This window comes from Thermobia domestica, chromosome 18 (assembly GCF_964235325.1).
Source record: "Thermobia domestica chromosome 18, izTheDome1.hap1.1, whole genome shotgun sequence".
NCBI lineage: Eukaryota > Metazoa > Arthropoda > Insecta > Zygentoma > Lepismatidae > Thermobia > Thermobia domestica.
Genome location: NC_137471.1, coordinates 184,406,684 through 184,429,865, shown reverse-complemented (window position 1 = coordinate 184,429,865; position 23,182 = coordinate 184,406,684). Strand labels below are relative to the sequence as shown.

The 23,182-nt window shown below is 35.9% G+C and overlaps 1 protein-coding gene across 1 annotated transcript; it reads left to right on the top strand.

Annotated features, from left to right (window-relative positions):
* The first annotated feature begins 328 nt into the window (after window positions 1–328).
* Window positions 329–12,361, top strand: LOC145675430 (glutamate receptor ionotropic, delta-2-like). Its single transcript, XM_081745837.1, has 2 exons — window positions 329–1,364; window positions 12,057–12,361. The coding sequence occupies exons 1-2, from the start codon at window positions 329–331 to the stop codon at window positions 12,359–12,361; spliced, it is 1,341 nt and encodes a 446-aa protein (XP_081601963.1).
* Window positions 12,362–23,182: the final 10,821 nt, after the last annotated feature.

Here is a 23,182-nt window from a genome sequence, read left to right as displayed (position 1 = left end):
CACATTATCATACTTCGTGGTTGTACCTTGTTATAAATCAACTAAATTGGAACTTATCCTTAGACATAAAGTATTTCAATACTTTCCCAACGTAATAGTTATAAACTGTGGCAGCAGCGATGTGCGTTGTTCTCTCTTCACTCACACATATTCTCAGAAAGTTATTATTACACAAGTTGATGAGTGGAACGGAGAAACATTTATCTCAAACCGCACACTCTTCCCTAACAAACTGCGAAATCTAGGAGGAAAGGAACTTATTGTTACAAGTACACCCTTTCCTCCATATATCGTACTTTATAAACAATCTGAAAATAACGATATACAGATGGTGGAAGAGCCGGTCCCTGGTCTTCAGAAGTTCTTACATGTCGCTGGCGTCGAAGGCAATCTGTTGATGGAATTGTCACTCCTTCGTAACCTCAGCTTTTCCTTTAAGTTACCAGAAGACAAATGGGGAGAGTACGAAGACAACGGAACAGCCACTGGAATGGTAGCAGATATTGTTTATCGTGATGCAGATATGGGTATTGGAGATTGTTGGTTGGAATACGAAGGGAAATATCCAACAGATGCATCCATTTCTTACTTGAAAGTATGTCTTACTTTAATAACACCACGACCAAGGGAAATCTCGAAAGCCTATGCCCTAATATTTCCATTTAATCGTGTAGTTTGGTATTGTATCTTGGTGACAGTGACTTTTTCAATTCTCTTTCTTACCGTTTTGTCATATGCCTTGAGAACCATGTATCCAATGAAACAAAACTCTAGGTACGTAGATATCAAAGAAAGCTTTTCAGACGTAATTAGGTTAGTGACTCAAGCTGGGATAAAAGAACCGAACGAGGCTGTCTTGCGTCACTTCCTGTTCCTTATAACATTAATGTATTTGTTATTGACTTTTGCCTATAGCACTGATCTAGCATCATGTTTTACTGTGACCATTTATGAACGTCCAATTAGAACTTTTAGGGAAGTATTGGATATTGGTTTGAAATGGTTAGGATTTGATACATATATGGTAAACCTCTTACATGAGTCAAGCGTTGTCAGTCATAACATATTTGCTGAAAATTTTATTTTATTAGAGAATGGGGTCAATATGGAAGAAATGGCCGCTACAGGGAAGTATGGTGTTTTTGTAGAATATCATAATAATGGAATTATAAGTGGCACCGATTATTTAGAAGAAGAGAATTTGAAAGATTTTCACCTTCTAGACGAGTGCATCTTTGAGACCAGAATTATAGCAACGTTTCCCATAGGATCGCCATTTAAATCTATGTTTAATGAAGATGTTTCAATATTTGTTGAGTCTGGAGTTATAAGTTTTTGGGAAAGACATTTGATCCAATTGTATTGTAAGCACAGGACAAGCCAATTCTTTCATATGCTTTCAACAAGTGATACGGACACTAAAATCATCTCTTCATCTGATTTACAAGGGATATTTATATTTATGGGTATTAGTTATCTATTTTCGGCTATAATTTTAATTTATGAAATCTCTGCTACAAAATTGTTTTTGAAATTACAAGCAAGTTACTATTACTTGCAAAAGATTGTTGTTAAGCTGAAGTTGAAAATTTGCATCCTCATTAGAGTAATGTGTAGACGGTACTAATTTGGGTGATGCTTTTTTTGTTAGAAGAATGGAGTAGGGATAAAGTATTTAAATATGGAGTTGGGATAAAATAGTTTAGTTATAGTGACAAATAACGACTTATTCGGTATCACAAGTTAGCAGGATAATTACTTGAAAATGAAACGTCGTGGTTGTATTGCTCTTTATCTTGGCAACTAAGGGAGATGAAAAAGAACACTTTCTAAGTTGATTACCAAGATATCTGCAAGAGAACCAATCAAGATGGTTCATGAACCAGCCACCGATATACAATAATATTAAGTGACTCTTCATCGAAAATACTTTGAAAATATATGTTCTTATGAATGTTTAATTTTACATGGTCTAAGTTTCTATTACCAAGGGCTAATATCAACATTTATTTTTCATGAATTTTATTTTATCTAGTACCAGTGTCAAATATACCTATTTAGAGCATTTGGTATGTATGATGTGATATTTTCTCAAATAACATTGAAACCAGAAGTGGCATGGAGAGTACGTTACGGGAATAATGAAGCCTTGTATCGTCGCCTGAGATTACGCCGCTTAAGTAACATTTCACCAAAAGCTGTTCGAAAACTAGATTTAGCCTCGTTACACGCGGTGTTACTTTTAAAGGAATAACAGAGCCATTTGTCGTGATATGGGTGCAGTATTTAACAAGATTATGCTCCATCCTATACTGATTCTAATGACATTGGTATTGGAGATACGTGGTGTTGAATCTCAGCCGATGGTATATATATATATATATATATATATATATATATATATATATATATATATATATATATAAATTTATTAAACGGAAATAGAATAAAATATGTTTTATAACTTAGGATTGTTAGTTTTGTGTTATAAGACGAAAGCCACGAAATTATAAAACTTTGAATCATGATGTACAGTATATAATATTTAATTCGTTTCTACTTTGATGGAAATGGCTTTATTTGTCGTATTTAATTGGATTCACCAGAATGCTCTCATTGTAAAGAGAAATTGGGTGTAAAGGGTGTCTTTCATTTATAAAGTATTACAATTATATCATAAAGATTACAACAGATTTGCTATCATTGTTATTTTTATTGTTTGGTTGGTTGTTACACGAAGGACAAATAATCCTTTGATCTTCGTGAAAAACTTCGCGTCAACATTATGTCTGACGCGTACACTAGCTCTCTCCGCGAAAGACTCACTGAATTAATATGTATACCATATAATATACTAACAATATAAATTACGTGTTAAAGATGGAAAGGTAGATTATATTTAAAACATTTAAATTACGAACAGAATAGCATGCGTCGGGTATCTTGTTTAAACTTGTTTCTACTGGACGCAACAAGATTTCCTCCTTCTACATGGATTTTAACAATAAATAATAGCATGCATTATTATGAGTGAACTAAAATATTACTTAGTGCGTGAACTATGTTTAGTCATAAGAAAATATGAGTAATCCAATGAACATAATTGAATAGATTCTCTAAACTAACAAGGGAAGTACTAGAAGTGGTACCCGGGGATCTACATGTGTTGTAGATCGTTGGATAGATCACACCGAGTACACTTCGCACGTGAAATATCTCGGTTCGATGAGGCCTTCGGGGACGTGACGACCATTTGAAGGTCAGAATAAGGCTCAGTCCGAAACACCAATAAACGTGGACAAAATAGAAAGCTATGGTGTACTTGTTTTGAGACGTGGTATATATATTTTTAAAAGGTAGGTAAATACGAATCTGACATCAACTGTTTACAAATCAAAATGACAAATTCAACATGACGGACACAAATTACAAAAAAATAAGCTATGGATCTAAAATTGGGTATATAGAGATATTAGACTTCGCTATGTATGAACCGGATACCAAAAGTATAAAATTCAAAATGGCAGATTCAAGATGGCAAACAAAATGCAAAACAATGCAACTGAAAGCGGGTAGGTAGAGGTTTTCGTGATCGCAGAGTACGAATCCAATGTTAAAAGCGCAAAATGCAATATAATGGATCCAACATGGCGAACAAAAAGTGCAAAAGTACAGAATGAAGATATTGTATTGAGACGAGCCTGGACTCCGTCTTGATCTCGTCTCGATTAGGAAAAGCACAATCTTGGTCTCGAATGAGAGACGGGACCGAAATCAGATCGAGACTAGTTTCGGTGTCGGTACCATCCCTACACATGAGAGTGCACATTTGTCACACATATGGCTCACAAGTGTACGCGGCATAATGTGAAGCCGGAAAGACAGTTATAGAAGCATAACGATGTTTTAAACTCTAACACGTAATTTTTCACTGTCGTTGTTCGGATCTTCAGATGGTATCTGCAAATAATCACAACGTACCCTTCAGACGCCATTCAAGCGAGATATTAAAGATGTAAAGTGTAGTCTCTGCGAGCTTTTCAGCGATATATAACATATACCGATTCCCGCGTATCTCTTCGGGTGCGGGGAAGGGAGTTAGTAGAAAAAAATAATTATTGTCTATGATTGCAATTTGTTCGTATCATAAAACTTTCATGTGCGTTAGAAAATCTGCTCTGCATTCTGTGCCTCAATTTTGGCATGATTGTATAGCAAAACACGCTCCCTGTTTATTGTAAAACATCACCTGCCCCTATTTGCCTCGTTATGTAGTCACACTATAGGTATTTTTCTGCTGCATGTGTAAGAATCACATATGTCTGTTCTGTAATTACTGTTTGCACTTTTCGTCCACCACATTGGATCCGTTATATTGTATTTTGCATTTTAACATTGAATTCGTACTCCGCCACCAAGAAATCCCGCTTGTTTAGAATTTTGTCTGCCATCTTGGATCCGCCATTTTGAATTTTATATTTTTAGTATTCGATTCATATATAGCGAGTCTAATATCTCTATATACCCAATTTCAGATGCATAAGTTGCTTTTTGTACTTTGTGTCCGCCATGTTGGATCCGCCGTTTTAATTTATAAACAGTTGGTACCATATTCGTATTTAGCTACCTTTTAAACTTACATATTCCACGTTTCAAAACAATTACATGATAGCTTTCTATTTTATCCACGTTTTCTGGTGTTTTCGAGCATGTCTTGTTCTGATCTTCAAATGGTCGCCACGCCCCCTACAGGCCCCATTCAAGCGAGATATTTCACATGTGAGGTGTACCCGAAGTGACCTTTTTAACGTTATATAACGAATGGGGATTTCCTAGCAAGTTATTGAAATATTTATTTTAACTATGTTTGCTCATCTGAAATAAGAGTAATATCTAAATATTATTCTTTAATCAAGTTTTCAAAATAATAAAAGTATTAGTTATGATGATCGATTTAAAATTGAATTGAAAACGTGATTTTCTCTTGAAAGCAATTTATTAATATGTTTATTAGTACACAATCTATACTTACTCGAAAGAAAATAACAATAATGAGTGAATATTACAAACTAATTATTTTTCCAACTAATGATAACATTAGTTACTATAAATGAATTAAAATTGAATTAAAAGCGTAGCTTTCTCTTAGGAGTAATATATTTGGAATGATGTAAAAATTATGTATGAAATAAATTATTTACTGATTTTTGATGTTTATTTGAGACTGACACGAAACATAGCGTTCGATTGATAATTCCGTATAAAACTATTTTCTTTAGGAGGCCTCATCCCGGCGAAATTAAAATACCGCTAATTTTACAGTAATTATATGATATCTTCAACTAGATAAAAGGTAATTGAAATGTGGAACAAGAGCGCCCAAGCCAATATCATTTTACGTGAGATACCGTTATCATGGACTCACTTATCTGCTTTCGATTTCAAGCCATTTTGAAAATCGGCATTTATTTTCGCGTTTCTAAACGGCTGAAAATAGAAAGCCACTAGGTGACTTGTGATAACGGTACCTCACGCAAAATAATATTGTCTAGGGCGCTCTTGTTCCACATTTCAATTATATTTTATCTATTTGAAGATATCACATAATTACTGTAAAATTAGCGGTATTTTAATTTCGCCGGGATGATGCCTCTTAATTGCATCTACACACATTTCTTCTGTTGAAGGTGAAAGGAGAGGACTAGCTCAGGAGAGTAATGCTCCCAGAAGTAGGAACGAAAAACACAGTTCTGATTGGTAAGCATTATCCATTTCTTGTCACGTTGCATTCGAATAGCAGAAATTAAACAATTGTTGTTGTCGGTCTTCGTGGCTAAGTGGGCTAGCGCTCTATGCTAGTAACGGAAATCTCTTTTGACGTGAGTTCAAACCCGGCCGGAGGAAAGTTTTTTTTTAAATTTTATAACACTTTTTAAATTAAAATAATACTCAAAAAAGTGATTTACTTACTTTTGTGCAGAGAAGTAGTACCGATAGTAGTAGTAGGAACGGGTTAGAAGCCCCGCAGGGCTCGTTTTGTTCCCCTTGTACTCCATGATATAGGACTCGTTTTGTTTCCGTTGTACTCCATGATATAAATTTTGTGACCAACTTAAAATAACTGGCTAGGATGGCGCGTAAAACAGCTGGCTAGAGTAGCGCGCGAAAAATCGTACTTCAGGGAGCTTACTCTCCCAAGCGGGTCGTGAAATAAGAGATTATGTTTAACATATTTAGATTAGGAAAATGATACCGTGAAGTCAGTAACTTGTTTATACTTGTTTTGGAAGCCCAAGAAAAATGTATTCGGAGCAGTGATGCCAATTTAGCCTATTTTTGGCTAAACCTAGCATATTTGGAGAGACATTTAACCATACAACTGTACGAAATGTTTATAGCCTTAAATATAGCTTATTTTATGAAACTTTTTTGCCCTTGTTGCCTTTTTTTTTATTAGCCGTTAAACAAGGTGACCAGACGTCCCGTTTTAGCCGGGACAGTCCCTTATTTTCAACCGTTGTCCCGTTTTTTCTGATTTTCGAACGGGACGCCTAAATGTCCCGTTTTTAAGCAAACATGACCCAGGTGTCCCGTAATTATTATTCAAAATAAAAATAGTCAATGTTAATTCTACACTCTTCCGTACTAACACTCATTGGGAAGATTCAGCCGTGCCCAGAACTTCTGAATATTCAAATGAGAATTGAGTGTTCTGTGGTTCAAGTGGGAATTGAGTGGGAATTCTGAGTGTTGAAGTAGTTAAAAGTATTTTTGGGTAAGTTAGAAACGTTGTGTTATTATTCTTACTTGTGTATTTTGTAAATTGAAAACACTGCTGAATCCAAAAATGCAATGTGGAAGTCACCTTACCGCCCCCCCCCCCCCGTCGCCGATTCGTATGCGTCCCGTTTTTGAAAGTAAAAGTTCTGGTCACCCTGCCGTTAAATTAATTCTAAAAGTACTTTTTTTTTTTAAAGATTAACCTTCTTGTTATTAGATATTATCGTATTAATTGATTTTTTCTAGACAGAAGGTGTTTTATTACACAACAAACACTTGTTTTTCATTTTTCTTCTCTCTCCCCACCAACAGATTTACAACCATTTAACAATACTTATCGACTCAGGAAGAATTTTAATGTTGCTACTGTAACAGCACCGTTTGCCACTTTTTAATTTTTTTTATTTTTTCACATTTCATTAAAAGAATGAAAGCTTTTAAATGTAAATTTAGTAAACTGTTTGGTTCTTCAAGTCACAAAGATTGTTTATGTTTCTTAAAGGAAAGAAATGCGGTATCTAATAAGTTTGAAGACTTTCAATGCTATCATGATGATTCGTGTCGGTGTACGAAGAAATAAGAAGTGTTTGTAACAAGCAAGGGCGCCCATTTCTCTGTAAATTTGGGGGGGGGGGTACATTCAGATGTAGAAGGTATATATTAGGATTTTAAGACAAATTGCATTGAATTTATGCCAAATATTGTATATTCATAAATAAAGTGCGGGGACCCACATGAGCTTTGGGGGGGCCTGGACCCCCCAGGTTCGGCGCCCTTGGTAAGAAGTATGACCTGCCGAAAGTACTATTGAAAATTGGGACAATGGCAGTCTACCTAAACACTTTCAATCCATAATCCAACGATGGTGCATGCAGTTCCAGTGCCTCGGCTAGCTGTGACGTCATCGATGATAACTTATTTCAATTCAAATGATAATATGGTTGTTGACTTTCAGAAATCGGATGAATTGTTGATGAATTTTATTGTAATTTAAAGCCATGTATATTGCTTGTTAGTTTTCAGCGAATAAAATTCAATATTTCAAATTTTACTATAATCTACTTATAATACTACACACAAAAAAGGGGTTTAAATATACAATGTAGATTATAGGTTAGCAGTTCAAAATCTAGCCATTTTTTGCGTAAAAAAAGCCTATTTCTGAAGGCCATGTAGCCTATTTTCTTCAGAGGTTGTTGGCAACACTGATTCGGAGAGGCGGACGATATTTGGCTGTGGGATCCGGTTGCGGCAGGCATCGAACTACGGTTCCCAAATGCTACCAACTGGATCATCCATTTGCTTCTAACGGGCAGGTTCCTGTTTGCCTGACGGTAGTTGATATCCCAGTTATCGTTTCCGGCTCACGGCCAGCTTAAGTATTCAACTACAGATTTGTCGCACCCAAAGTTTACATTCAAGCATCTTACAAGTATCCAATCAAATAATCCAACACTTTAGCACCGGTGATAAATAAGCTTAAAATTACCGCAATCAATATCTACTACTTTGTAGCTATACGCAGGTTATAATGTATTCACTATTTAAATCAAAATAAGCCAATACAATAATCAATAAATTATTAAAGTTCGCCGACATGGTTTCGCACTATTTATACTATTTGAATAAGTGATTGAACAAACACAAGAGAAAGATTTTGTCAAAGATTGAAAACATGAAATTTTGTTTTGATATTCAAGTATTTGAAAATTTGATTATGCGAATATAAGGAAAAGTCACTATAAAAGTTTAAGAATATGCAATATTATTTTCACTATTTGTATTATTTTCGAAGTGATTGCACAAACATAATGAAAAATATCTTACATATCAAAGTTTAGAATGAACGTTTTTTCACGTATTTCTTTCCAAGACGCAAAGACTTGTACAGCTAGCAAACCAAGAGTTTCACTTGTGTTGGCGCATAAATCAAACCCAAACTTACATTACATATAAAGCTAAAGTTTCCCTATCACAAAATATTCTTAACTTTACGTGGATTTCAGACCAAATTTCTCTACGAATTAGTACAGTCACACATGTTCTCTAGAGTCACATCGACCGTTCTTTCCTTTTGTAATGTGATGTGAACTTCTCAAAGTAAGAAGAGTAATCTTTATTTTACTATACAGTAGCATCAAGAAATCACTAACAAGACGGTATTCGTGTCTTAACAAGGCAAAAATTTAAAAAAGGAAAAATGGGAGGAAATTAATTATTCAGTCAAATATATTCGTTAACACACTATATATACAAATACAACCATATAAATTGAAATTTCAGGAAATTTTGTTTTCTGCGCAATATCCAAAATATTTAATAAGTTTATAAAAATTCATTGTATCTAGAAAAAAATCAATCATTCAATCAGGTAAAGCAAAATATAAACTCTTCATTTATCATTCTACAATAGCAATAAATATTGGACAATTCTTATATGAATTCAATTTCTATCATCCAGTTTAAATTGTTTTCTTAAATTAAATTTCAAATCAGACTAAATTATGCATATTATGATTTTTTAAATAAATAAATCAATAAATAAAGGTAATTAATAGAGTCAAATTACCTTATTTATTTCAAAAGGAAGGAAAAAATAATCTTCAGATTCTATATAAAAATCGACAACATCGAAATCACGATATGAATGCTCGAAAATTTCATTTAAGGAAAATCATTTTTTTGAATGTCGATTTTAAAATTCTAAAAACAGTCAGCATGTCATTTCACTAAAATTTATTTCCAATAATTTTTTACAAAGAATTTCTTACTTTCTCTGACTATTTAATCATTTTTTTAAAAATAAAAAGTCAGCTTAAACTTCCTCTTAAGGATATCCGTTTATGAGGGGTTTATTCTTAAATGTAAACAGTGTTGCCACAGTCCTAGCTCCGTAGTGGGCTGAAAAATAGTACCAAATTGAAAGAAAAAGGACTGAATTCATTTTTGTCAAAAAGTAAAATATTTTTGCCCATGTATGATCATCCCTGACCTAACTTTAAGCCTATACATAAAGTTTGTTACAACGCGTCGATATAGATCTCTAAAACGCAGAAATGTTCGGGTATTTTTATATTCGTCAATATGGCGTCACTAGTAAACAGCTTAGCCCGGTAAGCCGGCAACTACGTCAAATGTACTTTTTCTTGCTATACCATGCCGTTGGGGGGGGGGGGGGACGGTCCCGCGCGCCGAAGTAACGGGGCGCAAAATTCGGAGCTCAAAATCCAGGAAAACCAGGGTTTATTTTTAAAAATGTTATTACGCTTCGCGCAAACCATAGTCTATCGACCATAGTTACGGGAGCGCCGTCGTATATTCTCGCCCAGGCGCTGATTTTCCACGGTACGGCCCTGGTGCTATTATTGTTTTGATGTAGAATCTTTTCAACGACACATAAATGATAGACTTACTTCAGCACCCACTGGTCTTCTTCAGAATATGCAACACTTAATTCAATATGTGTGTACTTTAAAAAAAAAGAAAGAAAAAGAAAAGAAAAGATTTCAAGCTAAAATTTCCACCCCATTGCTTCTTTCTCGTCTCCTTCCTGCGCGGCACGGATGCACCCATCTAGCGTCATTTGTTTCCCGGTATAGTTCGAATTACGAATTTTCCACACGAAGTTTGTACCTTTATGCGGTGCAATGTCACAGAATGAATGTTCACCAGCATTTCTTAAGAGTCCAACACGGTATGAGTAACGTGAATTTTGGAAAATGTGACAATATTTGTTAAATGGTGCTGAATTGGATAGAATTGTACCAACTTTTTCACAAAAGGGGCTGAAAATTCCAGCGTGGTACCAACGAGCCGGTGAATGACAAAAAGGGCTGAATCTGGTACAATTGTACCAAGTGTGGCAACACTGAATGTAAAAGTAAATGTCCAAATAATATATTGAAAATACAATTGACTTTTATTCCATTTTATCTGCCAATACAAGGAATTGTTGCTCGTCAAAACTCTGCATATACCTAAAAACTATTTCTCATAAAACTTACAGTAGTTGTCAGTCTTTCTCAAAAAATTGACAATGTCTCTGAAAAGACAAAAGGTGTAAGCAATATACAAAAATCTTCCATTATCCATTAATAAAGAGTTAACCTGAGTTTTGTCACCATTATTTTATATTTCCATTCCTTTTTTTCTTTTTCTTTACAGTCAATGCCGACGAAATGGTTTATGTGCTTATATATGTATAAGTCTTTCCGATAGGACAGAGCATTACCCTCTTCTCTACAAATATTTCCTTCTAATTGGTCTTTGAAGGTCTGCCAACAGTTTACAATATAATAGCTCTCAATTGCAACGAATGATTCAACATCATAAGGCTTTTCATTCTTTTGAGGTCATGCATAGCGTACTCGCAAACACTCTCGTCTTTAGTGCGAACGACCCCTGGTTCGATTCCGGGTGGGGTCACTCCGTCGAAAAAATATAACACGCTTTTTCAGGCCAGCCCCCTGAATGTGGTTTTCCTGGGTTTTTCTCATTCACACCATGCAAATGCCGGGGTGGTACCTAACTTATAGGTCCCAGGTCGCTTACTTCCTTCCCTAATCCTTTCTTCCTTCCCTCTCCTCGGATAATGTTCTCGGCTGAATATACGTGACTGGCTAAATGGCGATAGATGCCGAAAGCCCAGAAATCTAAAATCCTAAAATCATAAATCTTTTCAGGGTCATAAAGAACAAACAGAGGAAACTGTAACCTTAGTTGCTCAGAGGGAAGTGTTCAGAGCAGAGCTTTCTGTCAAGTAAAACAAAATAATTTCATTTTGTACTACTGCTTCTTCCGTGTTCCATTCTTTCCCTTTGTTATTGTTATATATCTCTAGTGCAAAAGGGCGTCTGAGACGTGCTTGGTGTCTGTTAACAAATAACTAAATTAACAAAAATAATAAAGTCGACAATTGAAAAGTGTATAAACAAAACTGTGAATATTGTAATGTACAGGGTGGGCCAAGGTCAGGTGACAGTCCTGTAACAGAAAAGTCTGTTGGGCTAGAGGTCCATGTTGGTCATAGATGATGAGTGGGGATGGGGGGGACCTAAGAACACACGTGACCACCACGACTCGTGTGTGCAGCAGACGAGTTTCTCCACTTAAGCCTAGGAGTAACGAAATCACCTACAGCCAAACAGCTGCAATTGATTCATTAGTCATGGCTCATCGTGGTCAGAATGTTCGCTAGCAGCTTACTGCTCTTCTTGAATACGGTGGTATGAATGTGTGACAAGCTAGCGAACGTCTTGGTGTTCCCTGTTCTACAGCATATATTTGGTGGAAGAAATACTCAGAAACAGGTAACGTGTCTAGAAAACCTGGCACTGGCCTTCAAAGGGTTTCAATCCCACAACAAGATCGGGCCCTAGTTGATGTAAGCCGTCGCAATCCTTTCATGTTATCCCGGCAGTTAGTGATAGCGTCTCGATTTCGTGGCTCCTTCCTCACCGCTCGGCGACGCCTTAAAGATGCAGTGCTTCACGCATATCGAGCCGCATGTAAGAAGCAATTGACAGATAGTCATAAAGTTGATCGACTAGCATTTGCTGAGGCAAATATTGGTTATAACTAGGAACATGTAATCTTCACAGACGAAAAGATATTCTCTTCAGCAAATGATGGTCCTCGACTTGTGTATAGACCCATAGGAAAACGTTACGATTCACAGTACATGCACAGAACGCATCAAATGGGGCATGTTACTATTCATTGCTGGGGATGGCTGTGTAAGGATACACTTGGTGAATTACACCGTATAGAAGGCCGATTGAACAGCCAGAAGTATCTGGATATTGTGCACTATGGCTTGCTCCCCGCTGCGAGAAATTTATTTGAAGACGGCATTGTAGAAGTTCAACAAGATCATAGCTCAATACATGATTCCCATCTATTTCAAGCCTGGTTTCAAGAAGAACCCAAATGTTGAGCTAGTTGACTGGGTTTCAAGAGGATCTGACTTGAACCCATTGGAAAATCTATGGGCGGAAGTTACAAGAACTCTACACGAAAATTGGCCTGATTCCCCACCAAGGACAGCTGACGCACTTTGGGAGATAGTTTCTGACGCGTGGGAAGAAATAGCACAGAGACATCAATATGTCGCTAGCTTGGTTAACTCATTACCAAGAAGATTAAGATACGTCATCGAAGCTAACGGCGATTATACGAGATATTAATACCTGAAAAAAGATTTGTCTTCATACCCAGGTAACCTACGAGCTCTTTCAAGAGCTCACTAAGTTTTTCCATTTTTCCTTTAATATTGCTTTCATTGGGAGGTTTGCGTTTCGTCGGAATGTGCAATATATATTTATTTCTGCTCCTTTGTTTACCCTACGCAGATAGTCCAGTGTTTAGCACGTGTGGGGTGTACGGGGTACCGGGTTCTATTCCCGCTGGGAGAGGCTTGTGTTTTTACGTATCTGTGATAATTCTGTGTTCATGCCCCTGTTGTTAAAGAGGTACTGCTAAAACTATAAAACCGAGTAAAACAATTAAAATAATAAAAAGAATCAGTTACTGCGAAACGTTCGGTAAGTCAGTTTTGTTTTAATATCTAATGCCTAGCGCGTTCGTTGTTGGGTATTATAGTCGCGGGTTCAATTCCCGTTAAGAGTCCATTAAAATTTTACTTGAACTAGAATTTATTTTCATGAATCACCCGTCTTCTTTAGCCTAAAGTACTTAAACGTTGAGAAAAGTATATGGTAAAAATGAAATAAATAAGGCAGTAATAATGCTATTAATCTGTATCTATCTACATAGGATATAAATGAAAAAGACGTCGTCTATCAGAACAAAAAATGGCTTAACCGTTTGAGATGGTTTTTATTAGTTAACACTTTCATCTACCTCTGACTCATGGGCACCCGAAGGGGGCAGGGTGGGCCGCCCTCTGACTCACGAAATGTATACAAACAGAAATACCAAACATAATATATAGCAACCATGAAGATAGCCCCTCCTAGAACATTTTAGGGTGCCATGCGCGGACTGGCTTGTTGTCACGCCATTTTTATTAAAATGCGTATCCTAACAGAGGAGAGGAGTTAAAATTTATGCCAAAAATAGAATATCTCACATTTGTGAGATGAAACTTGACCCCATGCCGTAAACGTCGAATCGAATACAAGCCCAGTATGGTGACAGCTGTTTATGGCGAAGCAAAATCTAAGAATGGATACAGCGTTTCAAACAGGGAAGAACTTCTTTATGTGAGGAAAAAATATTTGGCAGGCCATCGACGTTAACAACTGGGGATAGTTTGAAAGTCGTTGAGGGTATGGTGATGGAAAATAGACGAATCGCAGTGGACGAAATTTCGATTTCACATGTTTGGAGCATTGAAGGAAGCGCTCAGGGGAAAAAGATTTGCAACCGATGCAGAAGTCATTGATGCGGTGCAAAATTGGTTACAAGTGTTACTTTCTTTCCGACGGAGTCAGAAAGCAGAATCGTTGGGAAAAGTGCGTTGACGTGTAGGGAGATAATGTAGAAAAGTAATGTATGTTTGAGTTTTCTCTCATTAGAATAAACTGTTTCTTTCAGAAACAATGTTCCCGGGGGGGCACACTTAGTATTCCTTAGGGACACTGCTTGTACTATTCTATTTATTATTATATTACAGACGTATTATTTTGATCTCCTCTGGGTAATCACAGGCGTAAAGGTACGTAATCACAGGCGCACCGACGCGGGGGTCCACCGAATCCGAATACCCCTTAAACTTCGTAATTCGGTATACATTTGTACACTATCTTAATAAAACTATATTTGTTTAGCGGAGAATGATTGAGGTAGCAGAAGGATTTGGTGAGATACATAATCTGTACTATTTTTATGAGAATATAGATGGTGGTACTTAACAATGACGTATCGTCTTTCCGGGTAAAGAAAAATACCGCTTCAATACTATATAAAGTAATGTCTTATAGTATTGGAAACCACCCAAAACAAAATAATTCTTGATGTGCAGCTGTAAGGAATTATAACTATCACATAACTAGCATCATGGTACAAATTATAAAGTCAAATGAGATTCAATTGACATGAATCCTCTGAACTTTTACATTCCTGTTTACTTATATAATTATTTAAATTTTAACTTGGTACACATTTTTATAATGGGGCGCGGTGGGTCAGTCGTAGAGCGTTCACCTCCGGTATTTGGAGTCCCTGGTTCGACCCCAGCTAACGTCGTGTGGCTTTGTGGTGGACAAACACCGTGCTGGTGGGTTTTCTCGGCTTCCCCCGTTTCCTCCCACTTTCTTCATTCCACAATTTCATCCATTTCTCATAATCACCGTCTCATTTAGCCTAACCGGCATAACTGTGGGACGTAAAAGTTAAAGATTTCATTTCATTTACATTTACAAATTTTTATAAATAAATAAATAAATAAAGTTGTGTGATGATGTTCAGTTTCCTTAGGACTATGGACTATGCAAATGTATCACTGACTGGTGGTCGCGAACCTATTGGACCCCGTGTAGGTATGACACCAACAATCACTGATCCATTTACCAAGCCAGTTGTCTCCCGAAAATGGAACTCAAGGAAGATGATTCCAAAGCCTCTTCCATCACAACTCGCAGGTCGGCATTCAGGCCTGCAACCCATCGTGAGAAAGGTTGCAAACCACAAACTACCGACACAGGATATCAACCTCCCAGTTGAGTTGGCAATGAGGACTATGGAAATCCAAACTAAGGATTTTAAGAAAACTAAAGAAATGAATTTTCTTCTTCAGAATTCGGTTGCTTCAATTTCCGGTCGTACTCAGAAAAAAACTCCTACATCTTCCACAGCTGTGATTCTTCATCTTTGGAAATGAGAACTTTTTCGTGTACTCCTATATGCATTTTCAGTATACCATAAACGTTGTAATCATTACCATATTCTCAACTACTTAAAACTAGAGTGGGATTTCCAATTTTCTACTTCGAAAGAAAAATATTCAATTCAAGGCTTGTACACTTTATTAACATAATAGCTCAAAACTTGATATAAAAGTTTACTGAAGGAAATATAAAGAAATGAGAATTTTGGTAACAGAATTCTCCTTTGATATAGCGAAATTCTACAGTATATATTTCCTTTAGTTTCACCAATCATTATTAATATGTAAATTCAATTTTCATCATTTCATTTTTTTAAAAGAAAAATGTTACTTAACTCACTGTATTATGCATATTTTTCAGCATTTTCTTAGATTATTGAAGAAATTAAAAAAATATGAAACAGATTGGTTATACAACATTATTAAAGTTATTCAATCTCATTAATTTTATTTTATTCTGTGGTAGGCAAGATCTCTCATTTACCTTTTCATCTTTCTTATTTTGTATCAGTGTCAAATTACACGGTTACTACCTGCTGGAGGGTTTTACGCATATTTTGCAACCTCACACATGCAGCACGGTTCTCTCATTTATACCAGGTTCATCCTTCGTACTGACACATGTTTCCCATAAGACACAGCAAAACATACAACAAAATCACATAAAATAAGCTTAAACTAAAATACATAACCAATCCTAACGTAACTAAACTAAACTAACTTAACCTAATAAAACAACTCATACATGGACATTGTCATTTTTTTAAAAAAAATAATCACTTTCTAGCAGGGTGCAAAAATTCATGATTTTTTTTCAAAAAAATCATTTTTGTTGATTTTTTTGATTTAAATCGATTTTTTGATTTAAATCAAATCTTTTTCTTCGTATAATACAAGTCGCGAACTGAAGAAAAAAACATTAGGAATTAGTATTAAATGTTAATTATGCCATTTAAGTAAAAGTGTTGGATTTTAATTTTGAATTAATTCCCAATCGTTAACCTATTTCAATCCCAAACAATGTTTCTTAAGCATTAAGGAAAAAGTACAGCAATGTATATCAACATGATACTTTTCTTTTCACGAAAGTTACTGATATTTGGCAGGGGCATATTTTTAAACAATTGGAACTAGCTAGCAGCACGAAATACATATAAAGCACATAAATTTCGCCTAAAATTAACTAACTCATTCTATGACCTATGGAACCCGGAGGTTCAATGCCATGTTCACAAAATCTCTCCTGACTTATATCCTTAGTCAACTGAATCCAGTTTCTATTTTGTATTCTTATTTCTGCGAGATCCATCTTAATATTGTCCTCCCATCTGTGGCTAGGTCTTCCTAATGGTCGTTTTCCGATTGGACTTCCAGTTAAAACTTTGAAAGGGGTCCTACTTTCTTCCATTCTGCTACATGTCCTGCACACCTGAGCCTCCAAGATTTGATGACCCTAACAATGTTTGGTGAATGGTATAAATTATGCAGTTCCTCATCATGAACTTTCGCCATTCCTCATTTCCGTTCCTTTGGGTTCCGAATATTCGTTTCAGAATTTTATTCTCAAATACTTTCAGTCTGCGTTCTTCCCTCAGCGTAAGCGACCATGTTTCACAACCATACAGCACAACAGGCATAATTATCGTTTTATATATTTTAAAGCTTCAAATTCCTCGACACAATTCGCGACGATAAAAGATTTTGAACTGAATAATAACACGAATTCCCTGCTTTTAGTCTATATTTAATTACTTCGTGAATATCGTTTTCTGATCCTATACATTAGCCGATGGCAGAACTTTCTTTGTCTTTATGCGATGAGCTTTTGTAAGTCAAAATTTTTCTACAGGAATTCCAAAATAAAGAAAAATCAAGATCAGTTCCAGCTTGCTAAAAAAAAAAAAAAAGCAAGATCAATAACAATCAATTCAGTTGTAATTGTTAAAAATATGCTTTATGTGACGTGAAAAACAGTTCAAATGCGATTGTCCGTGCACTTAAGACATCTATACATAGCAGGCACGTTTTTATACTTTTCTGTTGGCTATTTTATTTCCTCTGACAATTTTTCCTGCACAGGCGCGGCAAATTTTCTGCGATCATATCGCAGGTCTCGGCATGTTCTGCAATGGGGTCAAGTATCCACTTCATCAAAAGTATTATTCGATATTTTTACGCATCCAAATTTCTCGTATTACTATCCCGAGGAACTTCTATGTATTTAGTACATACATTTCGCCCAAAATTTTAGGAGAGGGGATCGGACCCCTCTAAATACGCCCGTATTATCTGGAAACAAACAAATAGACGTGGACACAAAAGAGTTTTCATCTTAAATGTCCATGGTGATTTCCCCGTTGGAACAGAAATTTCGAAACCCTGTGTTACAAAGAGAAGAAAGCAGGGTTCACCCGTAACCCGTTCAAACGGAATTTTCCCTGATCGTTCGCTACATAATATTCGTTTTCATACTGTGCTTACAGTCTCATTGCATTATGATTATTATCTTCCATAATCGAAATAACAGAAACGAAACGGGATTTTACTTAGTTTCACTTTAAATTAATTCACTTCGGAATTTGATTTAAATCAACGATTTTTATTTAAAAAATTAAGTGATTTAAATCTTGATTAAAATCGTGATTTAAACAGTGACGACGCCAGAGGGGGGCAAGGGGGGCGAACGCCCCCCTAGTAGCTACTTCTGCTCCCCTGGCTGCCACCTAGACTGCCCCCCCCCAGACTCCTAAAATCTTTAAGCATTCTACATATAGTATTTTATATGAGTATCGTAGCCAATCTCATTGTCAAATTGTAGTCCACTTTCCATGCATTTACTATGTGACAGATTAGTCCTCACGCTTTCTTCTTTGAGCGTCTGGGTATGCACGCATATTTCTGTTTTCTAATTTAGCATCTTTAGAGGTAAATTTTAGTTATACTTCTTTCTTATGATTTTTAATTATTGTACCTAGCGAACAATAGTAGATTTGGTCAACTTGTTTTCTTCTCATTGGATCGACTTCGATTGGAAAGAAAAGAAAGGTAAAACCAGTTACGTAACTTGTTTGTATTTGGTGCTTGGGGTCCCGGGTTCGATCCCGCCCCGTCAAGTGAACTTTGTGGTGGACAAACACCTTGCGCGTGGGTTTCCTTGGGGTTCTCCCGTTTTTCCCACTTTCTTCATTCCACCATTTCATTCATTACCCATCATCACCGTCTCCTGTAGCCTAACCGGCATAACCGTGGGACGTAAAACTCTAAGATTTCATTTTTTGTTTGTATTTATTCAGGTTTGAAGTTTTCAGTTTCATATTTTTTTTTATTTAAAACTTCTTTTTTCTAAAACATTATTCTCGGCTTTCAATATTCAGAACATGTGCTTATAACAGCTTAGTTTGCAACTACCAGGGCTTATTTTTTTGAAGGGGATAAATAGAGTTGTCTTTTCCCTTTGTGCAAATGATAATAATAAATTTATGGAATTAAACTGATTCCCAATAAAACGTATTGTCAGAGTGCTGATCTTTCGTTAGTAATTGGTATATATTAGTGCTCCATTACTTATTTTGTTACAAAGTACTGACGTGACGTCTACCGTATTGACTAGGAACTGTTGAAAAATTCGTAGCCCAACCCAGAAGGAGTGCACGTGGAATGGTGAAGCTTTACTTCTTCTAAGCTTCCCCCGATATTCAATATACTACTTTGTACAGTGCTCCAGTTTTTGCAGAAAAGTTAAGAAATCTGAAGATTTCCTTGCACCACTGTTCGTATCATTACCTCTATCAGATCTAAAATGGAGTCCTTTCAAGTGCTATTTAAGTTTGGGAAATAAGTACACGTAATAGTTAGACGGAGCTAAATCTGCGGAATAAGAATGATGATCTAGACATTGAAACCCTAGATTATGCAATGCCAGTTGTGTTCGCAGGGGCTTGATGGACAGGTGTATTCTCCTGAAGTAGCATAATTCCTTTCTTTTCATTTTCCGCGGCGTTGAACTTTGAATTTTTCTTTCAGTTTTGTAAGTAATGTAGAGATTCTGGATTAAATATCTGACCGTTGCGGAGGTAGTCTATGAGTACGACTCCATACTTATCCAAGAAGAATATTGCAAGCAGTTTCTCAACTACTTCTGTGTCTTGAACTTCTTGGGGCGATGGATAAATGAGAGTGCTACTACTCCATTGACTGTTGTTTCGTTTCAGGATCATGGTGGCGCAACCATATTTCGTCTATGGTTACTATTCGTCAGCGAAATTGATCAGCATTAGGGTCAAATTGGAAAAAGACTTCTCTTAATGCCGTTACTCTTTTATTCTCCTGATAGATATTTTGGGAACCCATTATGCCGTAAACTTTGCGCATACCCAAGCCATTCTGAGTTATGCTACCGACGAGTTCCAAAGAAATGACCAGAACTGAGAAAGCGGGGTGCAGCCAGACCTCAGACTATAATAAGTATATCGTGAGTTTACTATACACTTTAAAAATTATATAAATAATAGCTTAAATTATTTTTGTCACTTAAAAACTGGGGTGGCCTAGGCCCTCCAGCCCCGGGCTATATCCACCACTGGCTGAAATCCTGTAATTTTCAAGAATAATGTCACAAATTGCATCCATGACTTCGGGAAGAGTCATTGCTTTTAATCATCCTGGATGTAAAGCATAATTTGTTGAGAAACCGCCACGTTAATACTAAGCCATTTACATCTTCACCACTGTATATAATGGAGGAGAGTTCCGTGGTGTTTCACTGATTTCCTAATTATTTTACTTCGGTGACTTTCCTTGGTGGAACTAAAATGTTATAACAGTTAGGATCTGGATGTTTGTGAAATTATCTGTTTGGGGACACATAATCACTTCAGAGGCCTGAGAAACAATAAGAATTTCATTATTAATATGAAAATTTGTATTTGTACATACAGAGATATGTTTTTCTAAACTACGGTTTCATTTTTCTACCTATTACCTACACTCCTTCTGGATTCGACTACGATATTTTCAGCAGATCCTTGTAAATTCTCTCTCTCTCTCTCTCTCTCTCTCTCTCTCTCTCTCTCTATATATATATATATATATATATATATATATATATATATATATATATATAGAGAGAGAGAGAGAGAGAGAGATAGATAGATAGATAGATAGATAGATAGAGAGAGAGAGAGAGAGACGTAGCATATAGACGAATGTGTTACTTGTAGCACACGCGAATTCAATTTATGTTTAGGCTTCAAAAGTTTCATTGAAAAATATTTCATGTGCAGACGTTACTTATTTGTAGTAACAAATTTTTACTTGAAATAACTTTAATTTATAACTAGCTGAACCTGCGCTTTCTACACAGCGCATCATTCGCATATGAGCATAAATCTCCTTATCATTCCTTACAACATCTGTACATGTCCCCTTACAGACACAAGTGAAAGACGTATTGATTAAAAAAAGCCAAGGGGTATCATAAAGGGGAGACTTTTTTCGATTATTTTTCTCAATATCTAGCATCGTTTGCAAGATTTGAGCCAGCTTCCGGTTGGAGTTTCTAATTCATGTATGACCAGTGTTTTATTTCTTCTTGCATGCAGTATGTAATAAGCAAATACATTACATACACAATTAATTATAATGTCAATAATATGGTGTTCATTGGGCAAAACACCCCCCCCAAAAAAAAAGGTTCATCTTAGACTGGAGAAGTGCTTATCCTTCCTTTTCCATTATTATTTGGCCATGAAACAAACGACTGAGACATATACAACCCCTATATACAACAGTGTAGTGTTGGAATGTATAATGCTTAGGATGTGATGCTTCATTTTTTTTTTAATTTCAACACTTCCAATGTACCCGTAAAAATGTAATAAAGAAATAGTGTCCATGTTTTTTAAATATTCAATTATAACTGGACAATCTACATGAAATTTGCAATCGATCAGTGAAAACGTCATCTTTCTAGAGCCTGTAGTTTCCGAGATCTCATTGTCGAAAGGATTGGCCACATACATATACGCGTAGTTTAAAGGAGCTCCAAAGATGGCAGCACAATTCATTTACATTTATTTCGCAGAAGGCTTATTAGAGGCAAAGGCCTTCGAACAATAATTTAAAAGGATAAACATTTTCTGAATAATATTTCTTTAGGTAATTTATTTAAAATACACTCTTTTAAAAATATTTGTCTTTGCTATAAACGTGAAATCACAAATAACCGCAAATCAAAGGTTTGAATGCTAAGGTTATAGGTTAGAGCTCGGTTGCTCTTAATTGGTACTGTAGCATTTTAATATATAGATCATATAGGTCTAATATAAAAACAGCAACGAAATACACAATGTAATGTAAAATAAGTCAAACGTAATAAATATGTCATTTCTGGTATGGCAAATAGCCGCCCCCCCGAAAATGTATCTGCCCCTCCATTGCCCCCCTAAGAACTTAAAGCTGGCGTCGTCACTGGATTTAAATCAGACTGATTTAAGTCAATCCACCCTGCTTTCTAGCCACCACCCTTTTCTCAAGGATATATCAGTGATCAGTCCAGCTGTTTTCTTGTATGAAACTAATCTGACATAAACATTGTGAATTATTTTACTATCCAGTATCATGAATCAGGATTTATTTAACTACGAAAATATATAATGCGATTGACGGTACCAGAATACTGTGATCAAGAAACGAGCTGTTAACGAAAATTTCACTTTACCGGTACGTTGAAATTCACACATAAAATTCACTTGCACTGTGATATAGAAAATTAATGCAATGGGAATTCATTTAGATTTTTATTTCAGCTATTTCAAAACATATTTACCAAATGAGAATTTTCCAGAATTTAAGCAAAGAGAATTAGCAGTACCTTTGTTACCCAAAACAATAATTTCTATATGTTACATGGTCTAAAAACAAGGTTCAAATTTTGGGTAAACTATGTACACAAGGTACATACGTTTGTGATTGTTATGACAACGATACGAGTAACATGTCTCTCCCATTGAGTGTTTCTTACATTCACATCGCAGATATGCATATGTGTTATTCCTGGGGAAAACCTTTAAACTTTTAGTACATTATAGTAACTTGAACTACTTGTGTAGAAAACACCATTTTCACTGTCACTAAACTAAAATTTTGAAGGTTAGATACCGAACTGGATTTTACCACACACACTTGGTCAGTCTTCTGGAAGAAAAATTTTGGAGAATCCTTTACCTCTGATTATCCAGTCGTTGTATGGACCATCAAGAATAATATGACACCAACTCTCGGGGATTGAGAGATTCCGTCGGTGTTCAGAAAACAAATTTCTGTGGCCTGGACCATACAGCCATGTAATTCCAAATGCATATTGCGGAACCCAACAACTCTTGTTATGAATTAGAAAGAATTACTTGCGGCTCTAGATCTATCGTCCATTGAGAATTTCAAATTTTCTCACTGAATTAATCCAATTTAGAAGGTTATTAATGTCCCAAAATATATCACTTTAACGTAAATAACACTTTCATGTTTTACACTTTTCGAAATTGATGAGAGAAAATG

Bases quoted from the DNA above. Each gene is read 5' to 3' on its own strand.
- LOC145675430 (XM_081745837.1), top strand. From the start codon at position 329: ATGGTGGAAGAGCCGGTCCCTGGTCTTCAGAAGTTCTTACATGTCGCT. The intron at 1,365-12,056 runs GTAAGCACAGGA...CCTGTTCTACAG, and splicing joins ACATTTGATCCAATTGTATT to CATATATTTGGTGGAAGAAA.